Below are 21,002 nucleotides of genomic sequence, written 5' to 3'. Positions count from 1 at the left end.
CTTGGCTCACCACAACCTCTACTTCCCGGTTTCAAGTGATTCTCCTGCCTCAGCCTCCCAAGTAGCTGGGATTACAGGCATGTGCCACCACACTCAGCTAATTTTGTATTTTTAGTAGAGACAGGGTTTGGCCATGTTGGTCAGGCTGGTCTCGAACTCCCGACCTCAGGTGATCCACCCGCCTCGGCCTCCCAGAGGGAGGCTGGGATTATAGGTGTGAGCCACTGCACCTGGCCCAAACTTTTTATTGTTAGAGATGTGCTTTGATCCCAAGGTTTCCGACTCAAGCCAGTATGCTGCATTGGAAAAGTAGTTGAGTCTTTAAAAAAAAAAGTTTTTTCTTATTAATAATGTAGTTCATGATTGCAAAAAAAAAAATTACAAAATATATGAAGGCACACAAAAGGAAAGGAAAATCACCTGTAACTTTACTAAACAGAAAAAAACTGTTAACATTACTTTATATATGTACATACAGTTGTGTATTGCATAACAACGGGGATACGTCCTGAGAAATGTGTCATTAGGTGATTATGTCATTGTGCAAACATCACAGTGTACTTACACAAACCTAGATGATACAGCCCACTGCACACCAAGGCTGTATGGTACAGCCTATTGCTTCTGTGCTACAAACCTGTATGACACGTTTCTGTATTGAATACTATAGGCAACTGTAACACAATGATAAGTATTTGTCTCTCTAGATATAGAAAAGATAAAGTAAAAATATGGTATAAAATATAAAATTGGTACACCTGTATGGAACGCTTATCATGAATGGAACTTGCAGGGCTGGAAGTTGCTCTGGGTGAGTCAGTAAGTGAGTAGTGAGTGAATTTGAAGGCCTAGGACATTACTGTACACTACTGTAGGCTATTAACACTGTACACTTAGGCTATACTAAATTTGTTTAAAAAGAGTTTTCTTTCTTCAGTAAGAAATTAACCTAGGCTGGGCACAGTGGCTCACACCTGTAATCAATCCTGGCACTTTGAGAGGCTGAAGGGAGTGTTGCTTAAGGCCAGGAGTTTGAGACCAGCCTAGACAACATAACAAAACCTCATCTCTACCAACAACAACAACAAAATTAGCTGGGTGTGGCAGTGTGTACCTGTAGTCCTAGCTACTTGGCAAGCTGAAGTGGCAGCATTGCTTGAGCCCAGGAGTTCAAGGCTGCTGTGAATTATCATTGTGCCACTATACTTCAGCCAGAGTGATAAAGGAAGACCCTGTCTTGAAATAAAAATTTTTAAATAAAATTAATTAACTTTAGTTTACTATAACATTCTTTATAAGCTTTAAAAAATTTTAAACTTTTTGACTCTTTTGTAATAAACAGCTTAAAACACAAACACATTCTACAGCTGCACAAAAATTGTTTCTTTATATCCTGATTTTGTAAGCTTTTTTCTTTTATTGATTAATTGATTTACTGACACAACTGTACTCTCTCTTCAGGCTGGAATGCAGTGATGCGATTCTAGCTCACTGCAACCTCAAATTCCTGGACATAAGTGTTCCTCCTGCCTCAGCTTCCCAAGTAGCTAAGACTGCTAATTAAAAAAAAAAAAATTGTGTAGGGATTGGTGGGGGGGGGGGTCTCATTATGTTGCTCAGGCTGGTCTCGAACTCCTGGCCTCAAGCAGTCCTCCCACCTCAGCCTCCCAAAGTACTGTGATTACAGGCATGAGCCACTGTGCCCAGCCACTTTTTTCCATCTTTATATTTTCTAAAAATCTTTTTCGTTAAAAACTAAAACAAATGTATTAACCTAGGCCTATACACAGAATCATCAGTATCACTGTCTTTTACTCCACATCTTGTCCACTGGAAGGTCTTCAGGGGCAATAATTCATGGAGCTGCCATCTGTAGTAACAATGCGTTCTTCTTGAAGGACCTCCTGAAGGACCTGCCTGAGGCTGTTTTACAGTTAACTTAAAAAAAAAAAAAAGTAGAAGGACTACACTCTAAAACAATGATTAAAAGTACAGTAAATACATAAACTAGTAACATAGTCATTTATTGTTATCAAGTGTTACATATTGTACATTATTATATGTGCTGTACTTTCCTACAACTGGCACTCAGTAGGTTGTATACACCAGTGTCTCTACAGACACAGTAATGTGTGGCACTAGGACATTTTGACAGCTAAGATGTCACTAGGCAATAAGAGCTTTTCAGTTCCATTATCATTCTGTGAAACCACTCATATATGCAGTCCGTCATTGCCAAAACGTTTTTATGCTGTGCATGACTGTCCATATATAGTAGATCCTCATTATTTACAGATTGGTGCTAAAATGTTTTTGTACCTCCTAAAGTCAATACTAAAGGTGCTTTAGTGGTCATTTATGCTCAGCAGAACAGCAAAAAATTTTGAGTCACCTGGCATGCATGTTCCCAGCTGAAGTCGAACAAGGCCACACTGCCTTCTTGTTTCAGCCTCATTAAGAGATGACCAGAGGGGCCGGGCGCGGTGGCTCAGGCCTGTAATCCCAGTACTTTGGGAAGCCCAGGCAGGCGGATCACGAGGTCAGGAGATCGAGACCATCCTGGCTAACACGATGAGACTCTGTCTTTACTAAAAATACAAAAAATTAGCCGGGCGTTGTGGCAGGTGCCTGTAGTCCCAGCTACTTGGGAGGCTGGGGCAGGAGAATGGCGTGAACCCGGAAGGCGGAGCTTGCAGTGAGCCGAGATCACTCCATTGCACTCCAGCCTGGGGGACAGAGCAAGACTCTGTCTCAAAAAAAAAAAAAAAAAAAAAGAGATGACCAGAGGACAGAGACTGCAGGGAAGCAGTACAGGGTAGTGCAAGAAGCTCTGGCCCTGGGGCCAGTTGTGTGTGGGGAGGGGGCATTTGAATCTAACCTCTGGCACCAGTTTTTGGAGCAACCTCAGATAAGTCGCTTAACATTTCTGAACCAACTTTTCTCATTTGTAAAAATAGAATCTACCGGGATAAATTGGTTTTAGGACTTAAGACTATAATCAATCCATGTATATATAAGTACAGATTTTCCCAAGGAGCAGTGGTTCAGTGTTTGCCAATTCCTTGTTTGTAGAGATTTTATAGAACATAACTATCACTAATAACAAGAATCAACTGGCTGGGCGTGGTGGCTCATGCCTGTAATCCCACCACTTCGGAAGGCCGAGGAGGGTGAATCATTTGAGGTCAGGAGTTCAAGACCAGCCTAGCCAACATAGTGAAACCCCATACAAAATTGGCTGGACATGGTGGCACGTGCCTGCAATCCCAGCTACTCGGGAGGCTGAGGCAGGAGAATTGCTTGAATCCGGGAGACGAAGGTTGCAGTGAGCTGAGATCGCACCGCTGCACCACAGCATGAGACTCCGTCTAAAAAAAAAAAAAGGAATCAACCATAACAAGATATGTATGTGTATATCTGGAGAGTTTCTTTTTATGCATGAATGCACAGGTCTATATCTATTCCCTTTTTTTGGCATTATAAATGGATACATACTGTACCTTGCTTTGTAACCTGTGTTTTTCATCTAATAATATGCTATCAACATTTTCTATTACTGTGAAATATTGTTTTATAGCATGATTTGTGACATTCAGGAAATATGTTTTGAGCACATACTGTATTGCCACTAGGTAGGGGAGACAGACATGAAACACTCACCCAATTACAATTGGCTGATTACAATTTTTTTTTTTTTTTTTTTGAGGCGAAATCTTGCTTTGTTGCCCAAGCTGGAGTGCAGTGGCATGATCTCGGCTCACTACAACCCCCATCTCCTAGGTTCAAGCGATTCTCCTGCCTCAGCCTCCCGAGTAGCTGGAATTATAGGTGCCTGCTGCCACGCCTGGCTAATTTTCATATTTTTAACAGAGATGGGGTGGATTTCACCATGTTGGTCAGGCTGGTTTTAAACTCCTGACCTCAAGCAATCCCCCTACCTCGGCCTCCCAAAGTGCTGGGATTATAGGTGTGAGCCACCCTGGCCTGATTACAAATTTGATAAGATCTGCAAAGGAAAAGTGCAGATTCCTATGAGAGTGTATAATGGGAAAATCTCACCTCTTTTGGGATCCTCAGAGGAGGCCTCTGGGGTATTTGCATTTAAGCTGGGAACAGCAGGATGTCAGTGTAGAGTGGGCAAGAGTGGTGGAGGCTGGGAGTGTGTAGATTACCCACTTTCCTACTGACCCTTGCTTGGTGAGCGTTGAATAAAACCAAGCTTTGAAGGAACTGTTGAATAATTTTTTCACAGTTCTTGGATATAGGCTAGTCTTTGTATATATCCTTAATTCCTTAGGATTAGCCATTCCAGAAGTGGAATTACTTGGGCGGATGGTTAGCACATATTTTGAGGTTTCTATTAGATATTGTTCAAATGGTGTACTCATTTCTCCTACTTTCAGCGACATAGGAAATTATTATTTTAATGTTTGCTTTAGTCAGTTTTAAGACACAGATATAGCCTATTATTTTATTTACTGCTTCCATATTGCTTATTTTAGAATATTTAGATAACCTTTGTACTTTTAAAGTGTTACAAAGAGTACATTTTCACCTATTTACACTGGAAAATAACTTCATTAGATACAAAGAAGCTAAATGTATACAATTATTAGAAAAATATCTCTAGTAGTATACAGAAGATAATTATGTTATAATTATCTAGGGCATACTATGGAAATATTAATTTTTTTGGAGGTCCTTCTAATACATCTGTGAAGACTTCTGCAAAACTAAAACAATTAGAAGAGGAGAATAAAGATGCTATGTTTGTGTTTTTATCTGATGTTTGGTTGGACCAGGTGGAAGTATTGGAAAAACTTCGCATAATGTTTGCTGGTAGGTCTTATTTTTTTTCTTCTTTCTCGAACTCTTATGAGGGTTCATGTTTTAAAACTTTTTGAGTATTCTATTTATCTTTTTGAGTATTCTATTTAAAAAAAAAACACTGAGTTAGCAATGAGATAATTTAAATTAGATTTCATTTTAAAGACTTAAATTTTTACATTAAGAAAAAAACTGTGTGTGTGTGTGTGTGTGTTTATAGTCATGATAAATAAGAATTAGTCCTGAAGTTCAAGACCAGCTGGCCAGCATAGTGAGACCCCATCTCTAAACAAAAACAAAAACAAACTGGGTTTAAGTGTGAGCCTATTACATTGGGCAGGTTACTTAACCTAAGTCTCAGATTTTATGGATGTTCTGAGGAGTAATTAAGCCAATGCAGGCCTGGCCTATAGTAAGTGCTCAATAAATGGGTACTGTTATTAGTATTATTTTAATAAGTTATTAAAATGTTATTTTAATTAATATAAATTTTTATTATTAGAAAGTCATGGTTAAAGGGTTTTTAACTTGATTTGTAGACTAGAAAAGTATTGTTCATTACTCTTTTATTCTTTAGGTTATTCACCAGCACCTCCAACCTGCTTTATTCTGTGTGGTAATTTTTCATCTGCACCATATGGAAAAAATCAAGTTCAAGCTTTGAAAGGTATTAAGGATCTATTTAATAAGAAGTGTTTCTATAGTCATATAAACTAAAGTAATAAGAAATTATCCATAATATTTTAATTAAGAATATACAGGATTATATCTAATCAAATATAATTTTATGGCATTATATGCAAATTTAATTCAATACCTTTTTAAAATTTTAGATTCCCTAAAAACTTTGGCAGATATAATATGTGAATACCCAGATATTCACCAAAGGTAATGATCTCTACCACTATATATTTTTTCACCGTTTTGCTTAAAAATAAACAAAAAATGAATTTTGTTATATCAGCAATTATTACAAAACTAAGGAAGAAAGATAAAGTTGAGAAAATTAAAAGAGCTAAGAGATAAAGTTATCCTCACATTGTACTAGAGGTTTATAATGAAAAGTATTGAAAGGGATAGAGGTAATTTCAGCCATACTTGGAATTTCTTCATGGCATTACTCTTAAGAGTCTAGAGCTTCACTCTCCAATATGATAGTCACTGGCCATATGTCTCTTTAAATTTAAGTTTAATTAAATTTAAATAAAATATAAAATTCAGTCCATCAGCTATGCTAGCCACAATTCAGGTGTTCAATTGGACAGTGCAGATATAGAACTTTTCTATCATGACATTACTAGACAGTGTTGGTCTGGAGACTTAATAGTTCATTTATTATAATGCATGAAATTTAAATTTTTTTTAATTTTAAAGTGAAAACAAAGGGAATAACTTGCTTTTAAGCTATTGGATAGTGTTACAATAGTATTTTTAAATGAATTGTGTTGAATTTTGCTACAGTAGTCGTTTTGTGTTTGTACCTGGTCCAGAGGATCCTGGATTTGGTTCCATCTTACCAAGGTAAGTTTTGTTCAAATTTTTGCAACAGTGTAGAAAATTTTGTAAAATTTAAAAAGATAAACTATATCACATAAATTGTTTTTATAGGCCACCACTTGCTGAAAGCATCACTAATGAATTCAGACAAAGGGTACCATTTTCAGTTTTTACTACTAATCCTTGCAGGTAAGAATTAGTATTTTGTGTTAGACATTTTTCCTTTCATTTAAAAATTAACTCAGCCAGGTGTGGTGGCTCATGTCTGTAATCTCAGCACTTTGGGAGGCCGAGGCAGGCAGGTTGCTTGGAGTTCCGAGACCAGCTTTGGCAACACAGTGAAACCCATCTCTACAAAAAATACAAAAATTAGCTGGGCTTGGTGGCACGTGCCTGTGGTTCTACTGAAGAGGCTGAGATGGGAGGATCACTTGAGCCTGGTAGGTGGAGAGGTTGCTGTGAGCTGAGAATGCACTACTGCATTCTAGCCTGCAGCCTGGGCAGACCCTGTCTCAAAAAAACAAAAAACAAAAAAACAAAAAAAACAAAAAACGAAAAAACTAACTTGATTCCTAAAATGTGTCTCTGAATTTTGACTGTTATGGAATAAATATAAGAAGAACATTTATTTTTGTTTTAGGTTTCTCAAAACTTTGAAAATAGTTTAACTACATTTAAATAATTTATTGGTAGTCAATTCAGACTCTTGAATAATGGATAGCAGTTTAAAAATAGATATTATTATTACACATCCTTTAAGAAAGGTTACAAAGGAAGAATGCAAAGATTACTTATTTACTGTTGGTATTGTTCATTGTAATCATAAGTTCTTCCTGTGGGAATACCATCAGAGTCAGCTTTGGTTCGCCTCTTTTCTGCCTACATTGACTCCTTTGCTGGCCTTCTCCAGTGTCCTCTGGCTTTAAGTATCATCTGTGTATTGACACCTTCCACATTTATATTTCCACTTCAACCTACCTTCCAAACTCCAGACTCAGGTATCCAGTTGCCTACTTATCACCATCCCAACCTAAGTGAACTCCTGATCTTCTTCCCCACCAGTGTCCCTAACCTCTTCTGTAGACTTCTCCATCTTAGTTCATGGCACCCTCATGGTCTGAACAATGATTATTCCAGTTGTTCAGGCCAAACACTTTGGGGTTTCTCTCACATGTTTTTTCAGGAAGTCCTATTAACTTCAAATTATATCCAGAATCTGCTACCTCTCTATACCTCTACCTCCACAACCCTCTACCACAGTGGTCCCCAACCTTTTTGGCACCAGGGACTGGTCTTATGGGAGACAGACCCCAGGGGGGTGGGGGTGATTTTGGGATGATTCAAGCGTATTACACTTGTTGTGCACTTTATTTCTATTATTATTACATTGTAATATATAATAAAACAATTATACAGCTTACCATAATATAGAATCAGTAGGAGCCCTGAGCTTGTTTTCCTGAAACCAGATGGTCCCATCTGGGGATGATGGGAGACAGTGACAGATCATCAGATATTAGATTCTTATAACGAGTGTGCAGCCTAGGTCACTCACATGTGCAGTTCACAACAGGATTCGTGGTCCTGTGAGAATCTAATGCCCCTACTGATCTGACAGGAGGCAGAGGTCAGGATGTAATACAACTGATGGGGAGTGGCTGTAAATACAGATGAAGCTTTGCTTGCTTGCAGCCTGCTGCTCACCTCCTGCTGTGTGGTCCAGTTCCTAACAGACCATGGACTGGTACCAGTCCATAGCCTGGAGGTTGAGGAGCCCTGCTCTGCCATCTTCTCGGCCTGGATTATTACAATAGCCTCCTAATTGGTCTCCAGCTTTTACCCCTTCCCCTCCATATTCTATTCTTAATGCAGTGTGAAAGTGATCCTGTAAAGCATAAGGCATATCCCATCCACCTTCCTGATCCTGGAAAAAGGGACCCCTCATGTGATTTAGTGACAGCCGTATCCTTGCAGTGGTAATCAAGGCCCTGTGTGATCTGGCTCCATAACCTCTCTGCTTTCCTCTCCTCCCCATTTACTCCAGCCACACTAGCCTCCCTTCTGTTCCTCAAGGATGCCAGGCGAGCTCCAGTCTGAGGGCCTGGGCTCCATCTGTTCCCTTTGCCTGCAGTGCGCTTCCTCTGGCTATCTGCTTGACTAAGTCCCTCTTCCACTTCAAGCCTGTGCTCAAGTCACACTAAATTATGAGCCCGGCCTGTTCTGATCATCCTATTAATATGCCCGCCTTCTAGGCTCTCTCTTACCACATATGCTATCCCCCTTAGCCTGTCTTTTTCTTTTTCTCTTAATGCTTAATTATCTTAAAACATACTATATGATTATGTTCGCTTTTTATTTTCTCAGCCCCACCCCCTACTAGAATGTAAACTGTATGAGGGCTGGGATCTTTTGGTTCTGTTCGCTAATCCCTAGAATGGGGTAGGCATATATTAAGAGCTCAATACATAGCTGTTAAATGAATAGATGAATAGACAGACTCTGGTTGAAGTTTTGTGTGGTGAACAGTGAATGTGGGAATGGGGCTGTATTGTAAGAGATTTTACCTTTAAAATTAATCTCATTTTTTTCTGAGAAGTCAAATTCAACTACTGTTTTCATTTCAGAATTCAGTACTGTACACAGGAAATTATTGTCTTCCGTGAAGACTTAGTAAATAAAATGTGCAGAAACTGTGTCCGTTTTCCTAGCAGCAATTTGGCTATTCCTAATCATGTAAGTGAAACAACTTTTTTATTAAACTGCCTTACATGTTGCATTATATAAAATTTTATTAAGCCACTTAATAATTTGTCCTTGGGTTAGTACATTTATTTATGGTTCAAAATAGTTTGAACATACTTTTGTCAGTAAGTTAATTTTTGTTAGTGAAGTCAGTGTTTCTCAGCTTTCTACTGAAGTGTATACCCTAAAGGACAGAGAAAAGCTGAGAATAAGCATGAAATTTCTTTCAAGCTTCGTGTTTTGCCTTTTAAACTCTTAAATTATACTTGAAAATATATGTATATTTGTTTTAATAAACTGTTCTTATTTATCCCATTGGTTACATATTTTATATAGTATGTCCATATCACAAGAATGTGCAGTATTTATCTTGTAGCTTCGAGGTTCCTTGACGATAGTTGTCAATCCCAGGTTACATATACCCCCATTTGAGAAGTACGGAAATAGATGTTACAGAGCATTTTTATTATTCATTTTATAATATTTAAAGTTTATGGACCAGGTGCAGTGGCTTATGCCTGTAATCCCAGCACTTTGGGTGGCTTGCTTGAGGCCAGGAGTTTGAGACCAGCCTGGGCAGCATAATGATGTATATGTTATTAAATGAAAACTCATAGATTTTTTTTCCCTAAAATACAGAATAGTTTATTTCATTTTTAAATTAGTGTCTCCCAAAGCTCTGTGAGTCAAAGCTTTCCTAGTTTCTCAAATTTTCTGGTTCCTTTTGGTAATTAATATTTAATTTGAAATTATTTGTTTAGCTATTTTCACTTTTGCAAATGAACTGAAGTTTGCTTTGTTTTGTGCTCTTTTGTAGTTTGTAAAGACTATCTTATCCCAAGGACATCTGACTCCCCTACCTCTTTATGTCTGCCCAGTGTATTGGGCATATGACTATGCTTTGAGAGTGTACCCTGTGCCTGATCTACTTGTCATTGCAGACAAATATGATCCTTTCATTATGACAAATACTGAATGCCTCTGCATAAACCCTGTAAGAATGTAGTTAATCTTATATAGTCATTATTTATCAAGATTAGAGTGCATTTTTTAATTTAAAAATATATATTTAATAAAATTATTGTCGAAGTAAAAATATGCTATTAGTGAAACATTGAATTAAGTTTCTATACACAGAAAGTTGGTATACACAGAAAGTTCTTAAACTTTCAGTATAGTGACTATAAAGTAACGTGACTTTAAAAAAAACAAACAAAAAAACAAGCATACCAAAACATAAATTCAAAAGAGTAATTTTCTCCTCTTCAGAACTTATCTTGGGATTCCTTTCTGGGAATTGCTTCAGAGCCTACATATTGGTGGTACTTGTCCTTTGAGAATGATTTTGATTTTTGGAAATTGCACAGGTCCCAAAAATCTAAGCCTGATTAATGTAGAAACCTCATTGGTACATATTTTATTACTTAATTTTATGTAGAACCTTGAAATTGCTTCAGAATCTTGAGGTTGCTTCAGAATTTCTGCAGAAATATAATTGACTTTTAGGCCAGGTGTGGTGGCTCACATCTGTAATCCCAGCACTTTGGGAGGCCAAGGCGGGTGGATCACGAGGTCAGGAGTTCAAGACCAGCCTGACCAACATGGTGAAACCCCGTCTCTACTAAAAATTACAATAATTAGCTGGGTGTGGTGGTGCGCACCTGTAATCCCAGCTACTCGGGAGGCTGAGGCAGGAGAATTGCTTGAACCAGGGAGGCAGAGGTTGCAGTGAGTGGAGATCACGCCATTGCACTCCAGCCTGGGCGACAGAGTGAGACTCCATCTCAAAAAAAAAAAAGAAAAGAAAAGAAATATAGGCTCACGCCTGTAATCCCAGCACTTTGGGAGGCTGAGGCGGGTGGATCACGAGGTCAGGAGATCGAGACCATCCTGGCTAACATGGTGAAACCCCGTCTCTACTAAAAATACAAAAAATTAGCTGGGCGAGGTGGCGGGTGCCTGTAGTCCCAGCTACTTGGGAGGCTGAGGTAGGAGAATGGCATGAACCCAGGAGGCAGAGTTTATAGTGAGCTGAGATCGCGCCACTGCACTCCAGCCTGGGCGACAGTGAGACTCCGCCTCAAAAAAAAAAAAAAAAAAAAAAAGGGAAAGAAATATAATTGACTTTTTGAACTTGGAGAGTAAATACTGCATAAACAATGACATAAACACAGTTATGTCAAACAAAACTATGTCCACTAGAGATTTTTAATATGCATGCTTCCTTGATTCTTGTGAATTTTAGACTTTACTAATTTTTTGTTTCATCTGAGTAATTTCTAGAAACATCATGCCTTATTTTTGGCATGATGCTGGGTCTGTAATCCCAGCACTTTGGGAGGCCGAGGCAGGAAGATGGCTTGAGTCCAGGAGTTCACAACCAGCATGGGCAACATAGAAAGTGTCTGTCTCTACCTACTTTGCTTTCCTCAAACACACAGTTTGTCTGGCTTCTTCTAAGACATGGCTTATCAGCCTTGGCACTTTTGACATTTTGGACCAGTAATTTTTGGTTGTAGGGGCTATCCTGTGCATTGTAAGCTGTTTAGCAGCATCCCTGGCCTCTATCCACTAAATGCCAGTAGTATTCCCCAGCTATAACAATCAGAAATGTCTCCAGACATTGGCCAAATGTCCCCCTGAGGGACAAAGTAACCCTGGTTAAGAACCTCTGCTTTAAGAATGAACACAGTTAACTGATTTGGTTTTATTGCTTAGAAATTTATGACCTGATTTTTATTCACATTGAAATAGTCTTTCATGGTGATGCTACTTCCTTACTTAAACTTTGGGTATTGTCCTAGTTAATGCTCTATTTGAATACACCTTATTTCTGAATTTTTCTACTTTTTCATCCCTGTGAGTAAACCACCACCTCCTACACCATCATATCTTTTTTCCCTTATTTATACCTTTGGGGCAAGCTCAAAACTAGCCTTAGACATTACTTCATCCTTTCTTGATATTTATTCACATTAACGAATGCCTGCCATAGGCTAGGTGTTGGGTTCGGTGCTTGGGGCACAAAGACTGAAAAGTCAGGGCCTCTGCTCAGCCACTTGAGAGTTTCATAGTAGACAAACAATTGTATGTGTGATTATTGCTCAGTTGCTTTACAGGCACATAGGAAGGGAATCAAACAGGCACATAGGAATGCAAATCAGTTTTGCATTAGAGAGAGGGGCAGGAAGGACTTCTTGAACTTGCTGATTGTCTCACATGCATATTTGGCGTTACACAGTCTGTTTATTTCTTATACTAAGTAGAGCTCCTCCTAAGGATTTCCAACCTCATCTTTTAGCATAAGACTGTCTAGCCAACTCAAAAGACTTTTGCTTCAAGTGGAGATATTTTATTGTAACAACTCTGTACAAACATCATGTAAAAATCTGTTATGTTACTTTATAGTCACATCTTGTCATTTTAAGTCATGACCAAAGAATTTTAAAAAACAGGGATTATTTTATAAAACTTGAGTATTCGGCTGGGCACGGTGGCTCATGCCTGTAATCCCAGCACTCTGAGAGGCCGAGGCGGGCAGATCACCTGTGCCCAGGAATTCAAGACCAGCCTGGGTAACACAGTGAAACCCTGTCCATCTTTACAAAAAATACAAAAATTAGCTAGGCGTGGTGGCCCATGCCTGTGGTCCCAGCTACCTGGGAGGCTGAGATGGGAAGATCGCTTGAATCCCGGAAATGAAGGTTGCAGTGAGATTGCCCCACTGCACTCCAGCCTGGGTGATGAGAGTGAGACCATGTCTCAAAAAAATAAATAAATAAAATAAAAAATAAAAAAAAATATATTGTGTTTTAAAAAATTTATTAAAAAAAAAAAAGTCTGAGCATTCACTTACAGCCATTTTTCTCCCCCAAAGGGCTCTTTTCCAAGAAGTGGATTTTCATTCAAAGTTTTTTATCCTTCTAATAAGACAGTAGAAGATAGGTAAGTGTGTGCACAGACACAGCAAGAAAGATCTTTCTCTAGGTGTTAAATTACTGAAAATGAGATGTTCTATCAGTATATTGGGATTTTTGAAAATGTCTACAGTGGCCCATAAGAAATATTATTGGCTGAGCTTATCACGGTTATGCTGTGTGACATAGAATTGTGGGTACATGACGGTACGTTTGTGTTGAAATAGATCAAGAACTGTTTTCTGGGGGAAATCTCAGGCCAGCTGTGGAGGTGGGCTAGTTCTCTTACAGGCCGACTTCTGAGGACGGTCTCATTCTTCTGAGAGGTCAGTCCTGCCCTCCGTATGGTTGCTTCTTAGGTACTTTCCCTTAAATTGACAGTGAGGGAGCTGTGTGTGAGTTTGGTGATGGTATGGGGTTAGAGTTACAGAAAGGTCTTGAGAAAGAAGAAAATAATCACCTAGTGGGTAGTAGTTTTCACAGGGTGATCTATGTAGATCACCCACATCAGAATCCTCTGGGGTCCTTGTTAAAAATGTTAAGTTAGGATTTTGCCTCAGACTCATCAAATGACTTTCTAATTGTAAAGAATATTATTTCCTGTAATTTCAGGCATCCTAACGTGATTTCTCAGATAACTATATTTTGAAAAAGTTCCCACCACTGGTTAAGAACAAGTGACCAGGCAGGGCACGGTGGCTCACACCTGTAATCCCAGGACTTTGGGAGACCGAGGTGTGTGGATCACGAGGTCAGGAGTTTGAGACCAGCCTGACCAACATGGTGAAACCCTGTCTCTACTAAAAATACAAAAATTACCCGGGTGTGGTGGCGTGTGCCTGTAATCCCAGCTACTCAGGAGGAGGAGGCTGAGGCAGGAGAATTGCTTGAACCTGAGAGGTAGAGGTTGAGTGAGCAGAGATGGCGTCACTGCACTCCAGCCTGGGCAACAGAGTGAGACTCTATCTCAAAAAAAAAAAAAAAAAAAAAAAAAAAAAAAAAAAAAAGCAAGTGACCAAATCAAGTAACTCCCCTGCAGGTTATTGTCAGAGAATATAATCTTGAACACAGCCCAATTGTCTTTTTCTTTTTGGAATTAACATATTTATTTAAAATAAAAGTGAATACAAAATGAATAATTTTCAAAACAATGCTTATAAATATAAAATTAAAAAGGAGGCCAGACGCTGTGGCTCTTTTCCAGCCCACTTGTCTACGCTGGATATCCTGAGGGCACTTGATTTTGTGACCCCAGGACTAAGTCAACTCTGAGGGCTGTCAGTCTTGTCCACTGTTAGAATGTCTTTTACTAAAATAAGATTTGGCATAAAACTTGTAGACATAGAACAGTCTGCAGCCATTCGTGGTGGCTCACACCTGTAATCCAGCACTTTGGGAGGCCAAGGCAGGAAGATGACTTAAGTCAGGAGTTTAAGACCAGCCTGGGCATCATGGCAAAGCCTGTTCTCTACAAAAAAATACAAAAAATTAGCTGGGTGTGGTGGCCCACGCCTGTAGTCCCAGTTATTGGGGAGACTGAGGTGGGAAGATCACTTGAGCTCACTTGAGCTCACTTGAGCTCGGGAGTCAGAGGTTGCAGTGAACTGTGATTGGTCCACACTGCACTCCAGCCTGGGTGACAGCTGTCAAGTACCCTGTCTCATGGTACTTGTAGTTGATGCTCACTCTTTGTCAAACTGAAATAGTTGCTTCCTTTATCTGCTGTGGCCTCACATGCTGACAAGTTTGACATAATTTCCAAACTATAATTTTGTATTGGTAACTGGGGAATCTTTTCAATGCTAGATCAAACAAACTGATGTAAGTTTATGTTTTAGGAAAACAGAAAAGTTTCAAGATATATTGAAATAATCTGGTCGTCTTGCCATTTAGTTTCTCCTAAGAAGCCTTCTGTTAGAATATTTGTGAAATCATATTATGGAATTAATCACAGAAATGTAGTCAAAGTTGATAAAATTAATCCTGTTTAAACATGACTTTCAAGTAGTTTTATTTAAAAACACAATATTGGTGATGTTTTGGAGGAAATACACATTCTCACATGTAGCTGGTCAGAATGAAAAATGGCAAAAACCTTTATGGAGGGCAATTTGACAAGATTTATTAATGCCTACACCAACAATTCCACTTTTAGGAATTTATCCTATAGGTATACTTAAGCCTATGCATACAAGTAGGTACATCATGTAGAATTAGGTACAGCTGGCTTTTTACTGCAGTTTTTTTTTTTTTTTTTTTTTTTTTTTTTTTTGTGAGACGGAGTATTGCTCTGTTGCCCAGGCTAGAGTGCAGCAGCATAGTCTCGGCTCACTGCAACCTCCATCTCTTGGGTTCAAGTGATTCTCCTGCCTCAGCCTCCCAAGTAGCTGGGATCACAGGCACATGCCACCATGCCTGGCTAATTTTTGTATTTTTAGTAGAGACAGAGTTTCACCATGTTGGCCAGGCTGGTCTCAAACTCCTGACCTCAGGTGATCCACCGGTCTTGGCCTCCCAAAGTGGCTGGGATTACAGGCATGAGCCACTGTGCCCAGCCTTTTTACTGCAGTTTTTATACCAAGAAATTTTAAAAATGTATATATATCTAAATATTTGTACTTATTCAGAACTTTCTGATTTACTTAAATTTCTTAGCCTCAAAGAAGTAAATATAGATAAATATAATGTATTTACTACTAATGGAAAAAAGGTGTAGAAAGTATGCATAATATCCTATCACTTCTGTATGTGTTTTTAAAGCATAAGCCCACATATACATGTGCTTATATATGATTAGAATACTTTTTTTTTTTTTGGAGATGGAGTTTCGCTCTTGTTGCCCAGGCTGGAGTGCAATGGCACAATCTTGGCTCACTGCAACCTCTGCCTTCTGGGTTCAAGAGATTCTCCTGCTTCAGCCTCCTGAGTAGCTGGGATTACAGGCATGCGTCACCATACCTGGCTAATTTTGTATTTTTAGTACAGACGGGGTTTCTCCAAGTTGGTCAGGCTGGTCTCGAACTCCTGACCTCAGGTGATCCACCCGCTTCTGCCTCCCAAAATGCTGGGATTATAGGCGTGAGCCACCGTGCCCGGCTACCTTTTTTTTAAATTAGTCTACCTTTGTAAGGACATATAGTTGTCGGCTGGGCCCGGTGGCTCATGCCTCTAATCCTAGCACTTTTTGGGAGGCTGAGGCGGGTGGATCACCTGAGGTCAGGAGTTCAAGACCAGTCTGTCCAACATGGTGAAACCTCGTCTCTACTGAAAATACAAAAATTAGCCGGGCGTGGTGGCAAGTGCCTATAATCCCAGCTACTCAGGAGGCTGAGGCAGGAGAATCACTTGAACCCAGGAGGCAGAGGTTGCGGTGAGCCGAGATTACACCATTGCACTCCAGCCTGGGTGATAGAGTGAGACTCCCTCTCGGAAAAAAAAAAAAGGGACATACATTTGCTTTTTGGGAGCAGAAAAGGGGGCATGAGAATGACTTATTTTTTTAGAGTCTCCTTTTGAATTTGAAACAGTATGTATGTATTGACCTATTTTTTTAAATCAATTAACTACACCTATTTTAAAAAAAAATAACTACAACTAAGTATTAGTAAGTATACAACTTAAGTTTCCAAACATTTAATTTTTTTTTCTATTTTCAGCAAACTTCAAGGCTTTTGAGATTCTTAAAGACCATCTGAAGAAAATTCATCAGTTTTCTGCTTAACTCTATATCTTATGTGATTTTGATATTACAATAAAATTATGGTAAACTTTAGGATGTTCTGCTTAAATTTGTATTTTGTGAAATTTTGATACTAAGTGATAAATATGATGGTATACTTGAGAAAGTTTTCTAGGAAAAATATTTTCTGCATAGTCTTTTAAGAAAAATATATGGGGGCCGGGTGCGGTGGCTCACGCCTGTAATCCTAGTGCTTTGGGAGGCCGAGGCGGGTGGATCACCTGAGGTCAGGAGTTCGAGACCAGCCTGGCCAAGATAGCAAAACCCCATCTCTACTAAAAAGAAAATACAAAAATTAGCTGGGCGTGGTGGCGGGCGCCTGTAATCCCAGCTTCTCGGGAGGCTGAGGCAGGGAGAATCACTTGAACCTGGGAGGCGGAAGTTGCGGTGAGCCAAGATTGTGCCATTGTACTCCAGCCTGGGTGACAGAGCAAGACTCTGTCAAAAAAAGAGAAAGAAATAAAAATATGTGGATATGTATATACTTTTTTTTTTTTTTGGAGACGGAGTCTAGCTCTGTCACCCAGGCTAGAGTGCAGGGAGAATCGCTTGAACCTGGGAGGCAGAGGTTGCAGTGAGCCGAGATCGTGCCACTGCACTCCAGCCTGGGCGACAGAGAGACTCCATCTCAAAAAAAAAAAAAAAAAGACAAAAAACCCCCCAAAATACAATAATTAGCCGGGCGTGATAGCACACGCCTGTAGTCCCAGCTACTTGGGAGGCTGAGATGAAAGAATTGCTTGAGCCTGGGAGGCAGAGGTTGCAGTGAGCTGAGATCAGGCCACTGCACTCCATCCTGGGCGACACAGTGAGACTCTGTTTCAAAAAAAAAAAAAAAAATTACAAAGAGCCTGGACTGGAAGATATTGCTTTCAAAGACAATTAGCTTTTGACAGAAAAGGTACTAATAAAAAAATATAAAAATGACACAGTGAAAGGGAAATTCCTGAAGGAAATTTAATATGAACACAGTGATAAGTGAATTTAGCAGCAAAGAGAACATGACAATCTGATATGTGGTTTGGGGATGGAAAATTGGAAGAATGTTAGAAGGGGCCTAGTGTTAGAAGAGCAAGGTTTAACTTTAATTTCAAGAATAACCTGGTAAAATCGAAGTTTAAAGATGAAATCAAGACATAAATTTAAACAGTTTGGGCCTAGAAAGTGGCAGTAAAATAGACATGCAAGTCTGCTGGTCCAGTTATGAGACTCACAGAGCTAAATATGAATGATGATGGGCAGAAGTTTATAAATGGAAATTGAAATCAAGGTGTCCTCTCATTCACTGGATACATAATTGCTTCTATAATTAAAGCAGAGGTATTTTGAGATCTTTTCAAGAACACAGTGAAAGTAGGGTGCATTTAGGAGTTAAAGAAGATGAAGTGAAGTGAAACAAGGCAGTGTAAATTGCCAGAAGCAGGCCATCAGTATTAGAATAAGGTAAGGCAGGAACTAGAACCAGGTGAGGATCAACATCGTCCAGAGATGGAAAAGAAAGCCAAGGTCTGAAAGACGGGACAGCAGAGGAGCCGGTGTGAAAGAATGTCTGGACTTTGCTTTAGTAAAGAACAGAGACAGTGTGTTCCCAGCTGGGTGTTCCCAACTGGGTGTTTAATCAGCTGAAGCCCGGCTGATCTCACTGCTGCAATCTGTTTATGAGGCACCATTAAGTGAAGGTACACCTCAAAGCAGGAGCCAGATTGTTAACACACAAAGACAGTGGTAAGGTTTCTCTACTATAAGAAAAGCAAACACGTGTTTTCTGTAGGGAAACCACAGAATGCCAGACTGGACAGACCGAATGAAGCATTCTTCAGCCAGGGGCAGCCAAGCAGGAAACCAGGCCTATGGGGCCATTTTAGAGAAATCTGGATTTTTTGGTACAATATCCTGACTTCGCAAGCACTAATTTAAACTGCAGTTTGCAACCAAGAAGACAGGCTTACAGATTGGATTGTGCTCATGAACTGTTTTCTCTGCCTTATAGGCACAGGAATTTAATTTTGTGGTCCATAAGAGATCCCTATTAAGCAAAATCAGGTGAGCCCCAATCATTCACCACCATCGGTGAAATTTAGTGTCCTCTTGTAATGGTGGTGGTAGCTCAGAGCAGGGAAGGTAAACTTAAAATGGAACATTTCATTCTGATCCTATGCACATATATGTGTTTTCTCTGGAGCCAAGGCTCTTACCCACTCTATTCAAAGGCTCCACTTTTATTGTTTTTATTGTGCTTACACTTTGGGCTTTTTAGGCAGGTTTTCTGAATTAAAGGGCTGGGGTGGGGGGGTTGCGGAAAAGGTTGCAAGACCATTGCTCCAATTCCTTAATACACGTATTAAATGTTTACTATGCTAGGCACTGTGCTAAGTGCTTATTCATTGCGCAATTTAATCCTCATTAGGTTCACTATTACCTTTAGTTATACATGAAGAAAACAGGCATAGGTAGGTTAAATAAGTTGCCCAAAGTCACACAGCTGGTAAGGGTCACAGCAGAGTTGATGCTGGGTTATCTGACTGGAGTCCAGGCGCCTCAACAGCATGGTATTGTCTTGCCTTCGTCTACTTCCTTACTGAACATGCTACTGAAGTTATACAAGATCATTTATCTTGAGCAGTGTTTCAGACTGAAGGTCAAACTGATCAGTGGGTTGAAATATTAAAGAGTCATGGCAGAATAGAAAATTCCAGTGCATTAAGTTTTGTCTCATGAAGCTGTTTGTTATGTATTAGGATCTGGCATGTGCTATCACAGTATCTCACTTAAGTCAGTAGGTCTCAGCCATCTACTCTGGACCTCTACTTCCCAATAAGTAGAGCAAATGGCATCTGAAGAGAGCAAATGCAGTATTTGCGGAAGGATAGGATAAGAGAGTTTGCACAAAGGGGTTAATAACTGATAATGGCTCAATACCTAGGAACTTCTCCCTCCAAAAGGCATTAATTTTTTTTTTTTTTGAGACGGAGTTTCACTCTTGTCGCCCAGGCTGGAATGCAATGGTGCAATCGTGGCTCACTGCAACCTCAGCTTCCCGGGTTCAAGAGATTCTCCTGCCTCAGCCTCCCAAGTAGCTGGGATTACAGGCACCCGCCACCACGCCTGGCTAATTTTTGCATTTTTAGTAGAGGTGATGTTTTACCATGTTGGCCAGGCTGGTCTCGAATTCCTGACCTCAGGTGATCCACCCACCTCGGCCTCCCAAAGTGCTGGGATTATAGGTGTGGGCCACTGTGCCTGGCCCATTATTTTTTTAAAGATAGCTTTCCTTAATGGATGAATTTTAGGCAAGAGAACATTTGTTTTGGGCAAGGGGGCTCTTCCACAACTGTACACTGTCTTTTCCCAAAGAGATTCTTCTGGGAAAGAGAACATCACATAGTAAGAAACTTGGCAAAGCAGAGGGCAGGAACCCTCAGAGAATCTAATGAAAGCTATGGGCCCTATGGGCCTCTACTGAGACCCATGTCCCCCAGCCCCACATGAGCCTGCTCCTACACATAATTTCAGAGGGTTCAGGAACCCTAAAGTCCATTATCACTTCTAAACAACCAGTTGTAGTTTGTTGTCCTTTGAGAAGTATGGTGTGTTCATGTGTTCATGTTTGGAAATGCCTTTTTTAAGGTCAAACGTCCAGAATTTTGATGTTACAAAGGTGAGTGAAAATAAGTTGACAATTAATCCTTGGTTATGCTCACTGACGTCAGGGTTATAATAGAAAAGAGTGCAATTTTACACATCCCTCAGGTGCTTTAAACCTTTTGGAACTCATCTTTATGTCTCAAAGCTATTTTAGATGCAAAGCTTTAAAACCTAACGGTAGGGTATTCTAAGACTTTTTACTAAACAAGTTCATAGAAAATTATAAAATGTAAGCAAGCATAACAAAAAAGTTATAACAACCTACAATTCCACTATCAGAAATATTGTTAATGTTTTGGTAAATATGCTTCCAGATTTTTCTCTATAAAAATATTTTGGGATCATACTATACATACTAAACTTAGTTTTTTCTTTACTGTATTCATTCGTCTGCCTGCCCAGTAATGTTCTAGGCATCAGAGAATCCAGTGGTAAACCAGAAAGGCAAGGTCCTAGATTTCATGATGCTTACCTTTTCAAACGGGGAGAGCCATACCTTATAGCAAGAAAATACCAAATACAAACCATGGTTAAAAAAAAAAAAAAAAGCCAAGCATGGTGGCTCATGGCTGTAATCCCAGCACTTTGGGAGGCCGAGGCAGGCAGATCACTTGAGGTCAGGAGTTCAAGACCAG

General features: G+C 39.6%; 1 protein-coding gene across 3 annotated transcripts in view; it reads left to right on the top strand.

Annotated features, from left to right (window-relative positions):
• POLE2 (DNA polymerase epsilon 2, accessory subunit) overlaps positions 1 to 16,755 on the top strand; it is a 50,018-nt gene extending 33,263 nt beyond the window's left edge. For all 3 annotated transcript variants that reach the window (XM_054530637.2, XM_054530636.2, XM_024231956.3), the window contains 9 exons: positions 4,667 to 4,839; positions 5,405 to 5,494; positions 5,661 to 5,715; positions 6,289 to 6,348; positions 6,436 to 6,513; positions 8,949 to 9,057; positions 9,884 to 10,060; positions 12,944 to 13,011; positions 16,640 to 16,755. In XM_054530637.2, the coding sequence (XP_054386612.2) occupies positions 4,667 to 4,839; positions 5,405 to 5,494; positions 5,661 to 5,715; positions 6,289 to 6,348; positions 6,436 to 6,513; positions 8,949 to 9,057; positions 9,884 to 10,060; positions 12,944 to 13,011; positions 16,640 to 16,658 (829 nt within the window). In that variant the 3' untranslated portion in view covers positions 16,659 to 16,755. The remainder of the gene's footprint in view (positions 1 to 4,666; positions 4,840 to 5,404; positions 5,495 to 5,660; positions 5,716 to 6,288; positions 6,349 to 6,435; positions 6,514 to 8,948; positions 9,058 to 9,883; positions 10,061 to 12,943; positions 13,012 to 16,639) is intronic.
• Positions 16,756 to 21,002: the final 4,247 nt, after the last annotated feature.

Source organism: Pongo abelii, chromosome 15, assembly GCF_028885655.2.
Source record: "Pongo abelii isolate AG06213 chromosome 15, NHGRI_mPonAbe1-v2.0_pri, whole genome shotgun sequence".
Lineage (NCBI taxonomy): Eukaryota > Metazoa > Chordata > Mammalia > Primates > Hominidae > Pongo > Pongo abelii.
The sequence above is the reverse complement of the archived record's forward strand: the minus strand, read 5'-3'. Positions and strand labels throughout refer to the sequence as shown.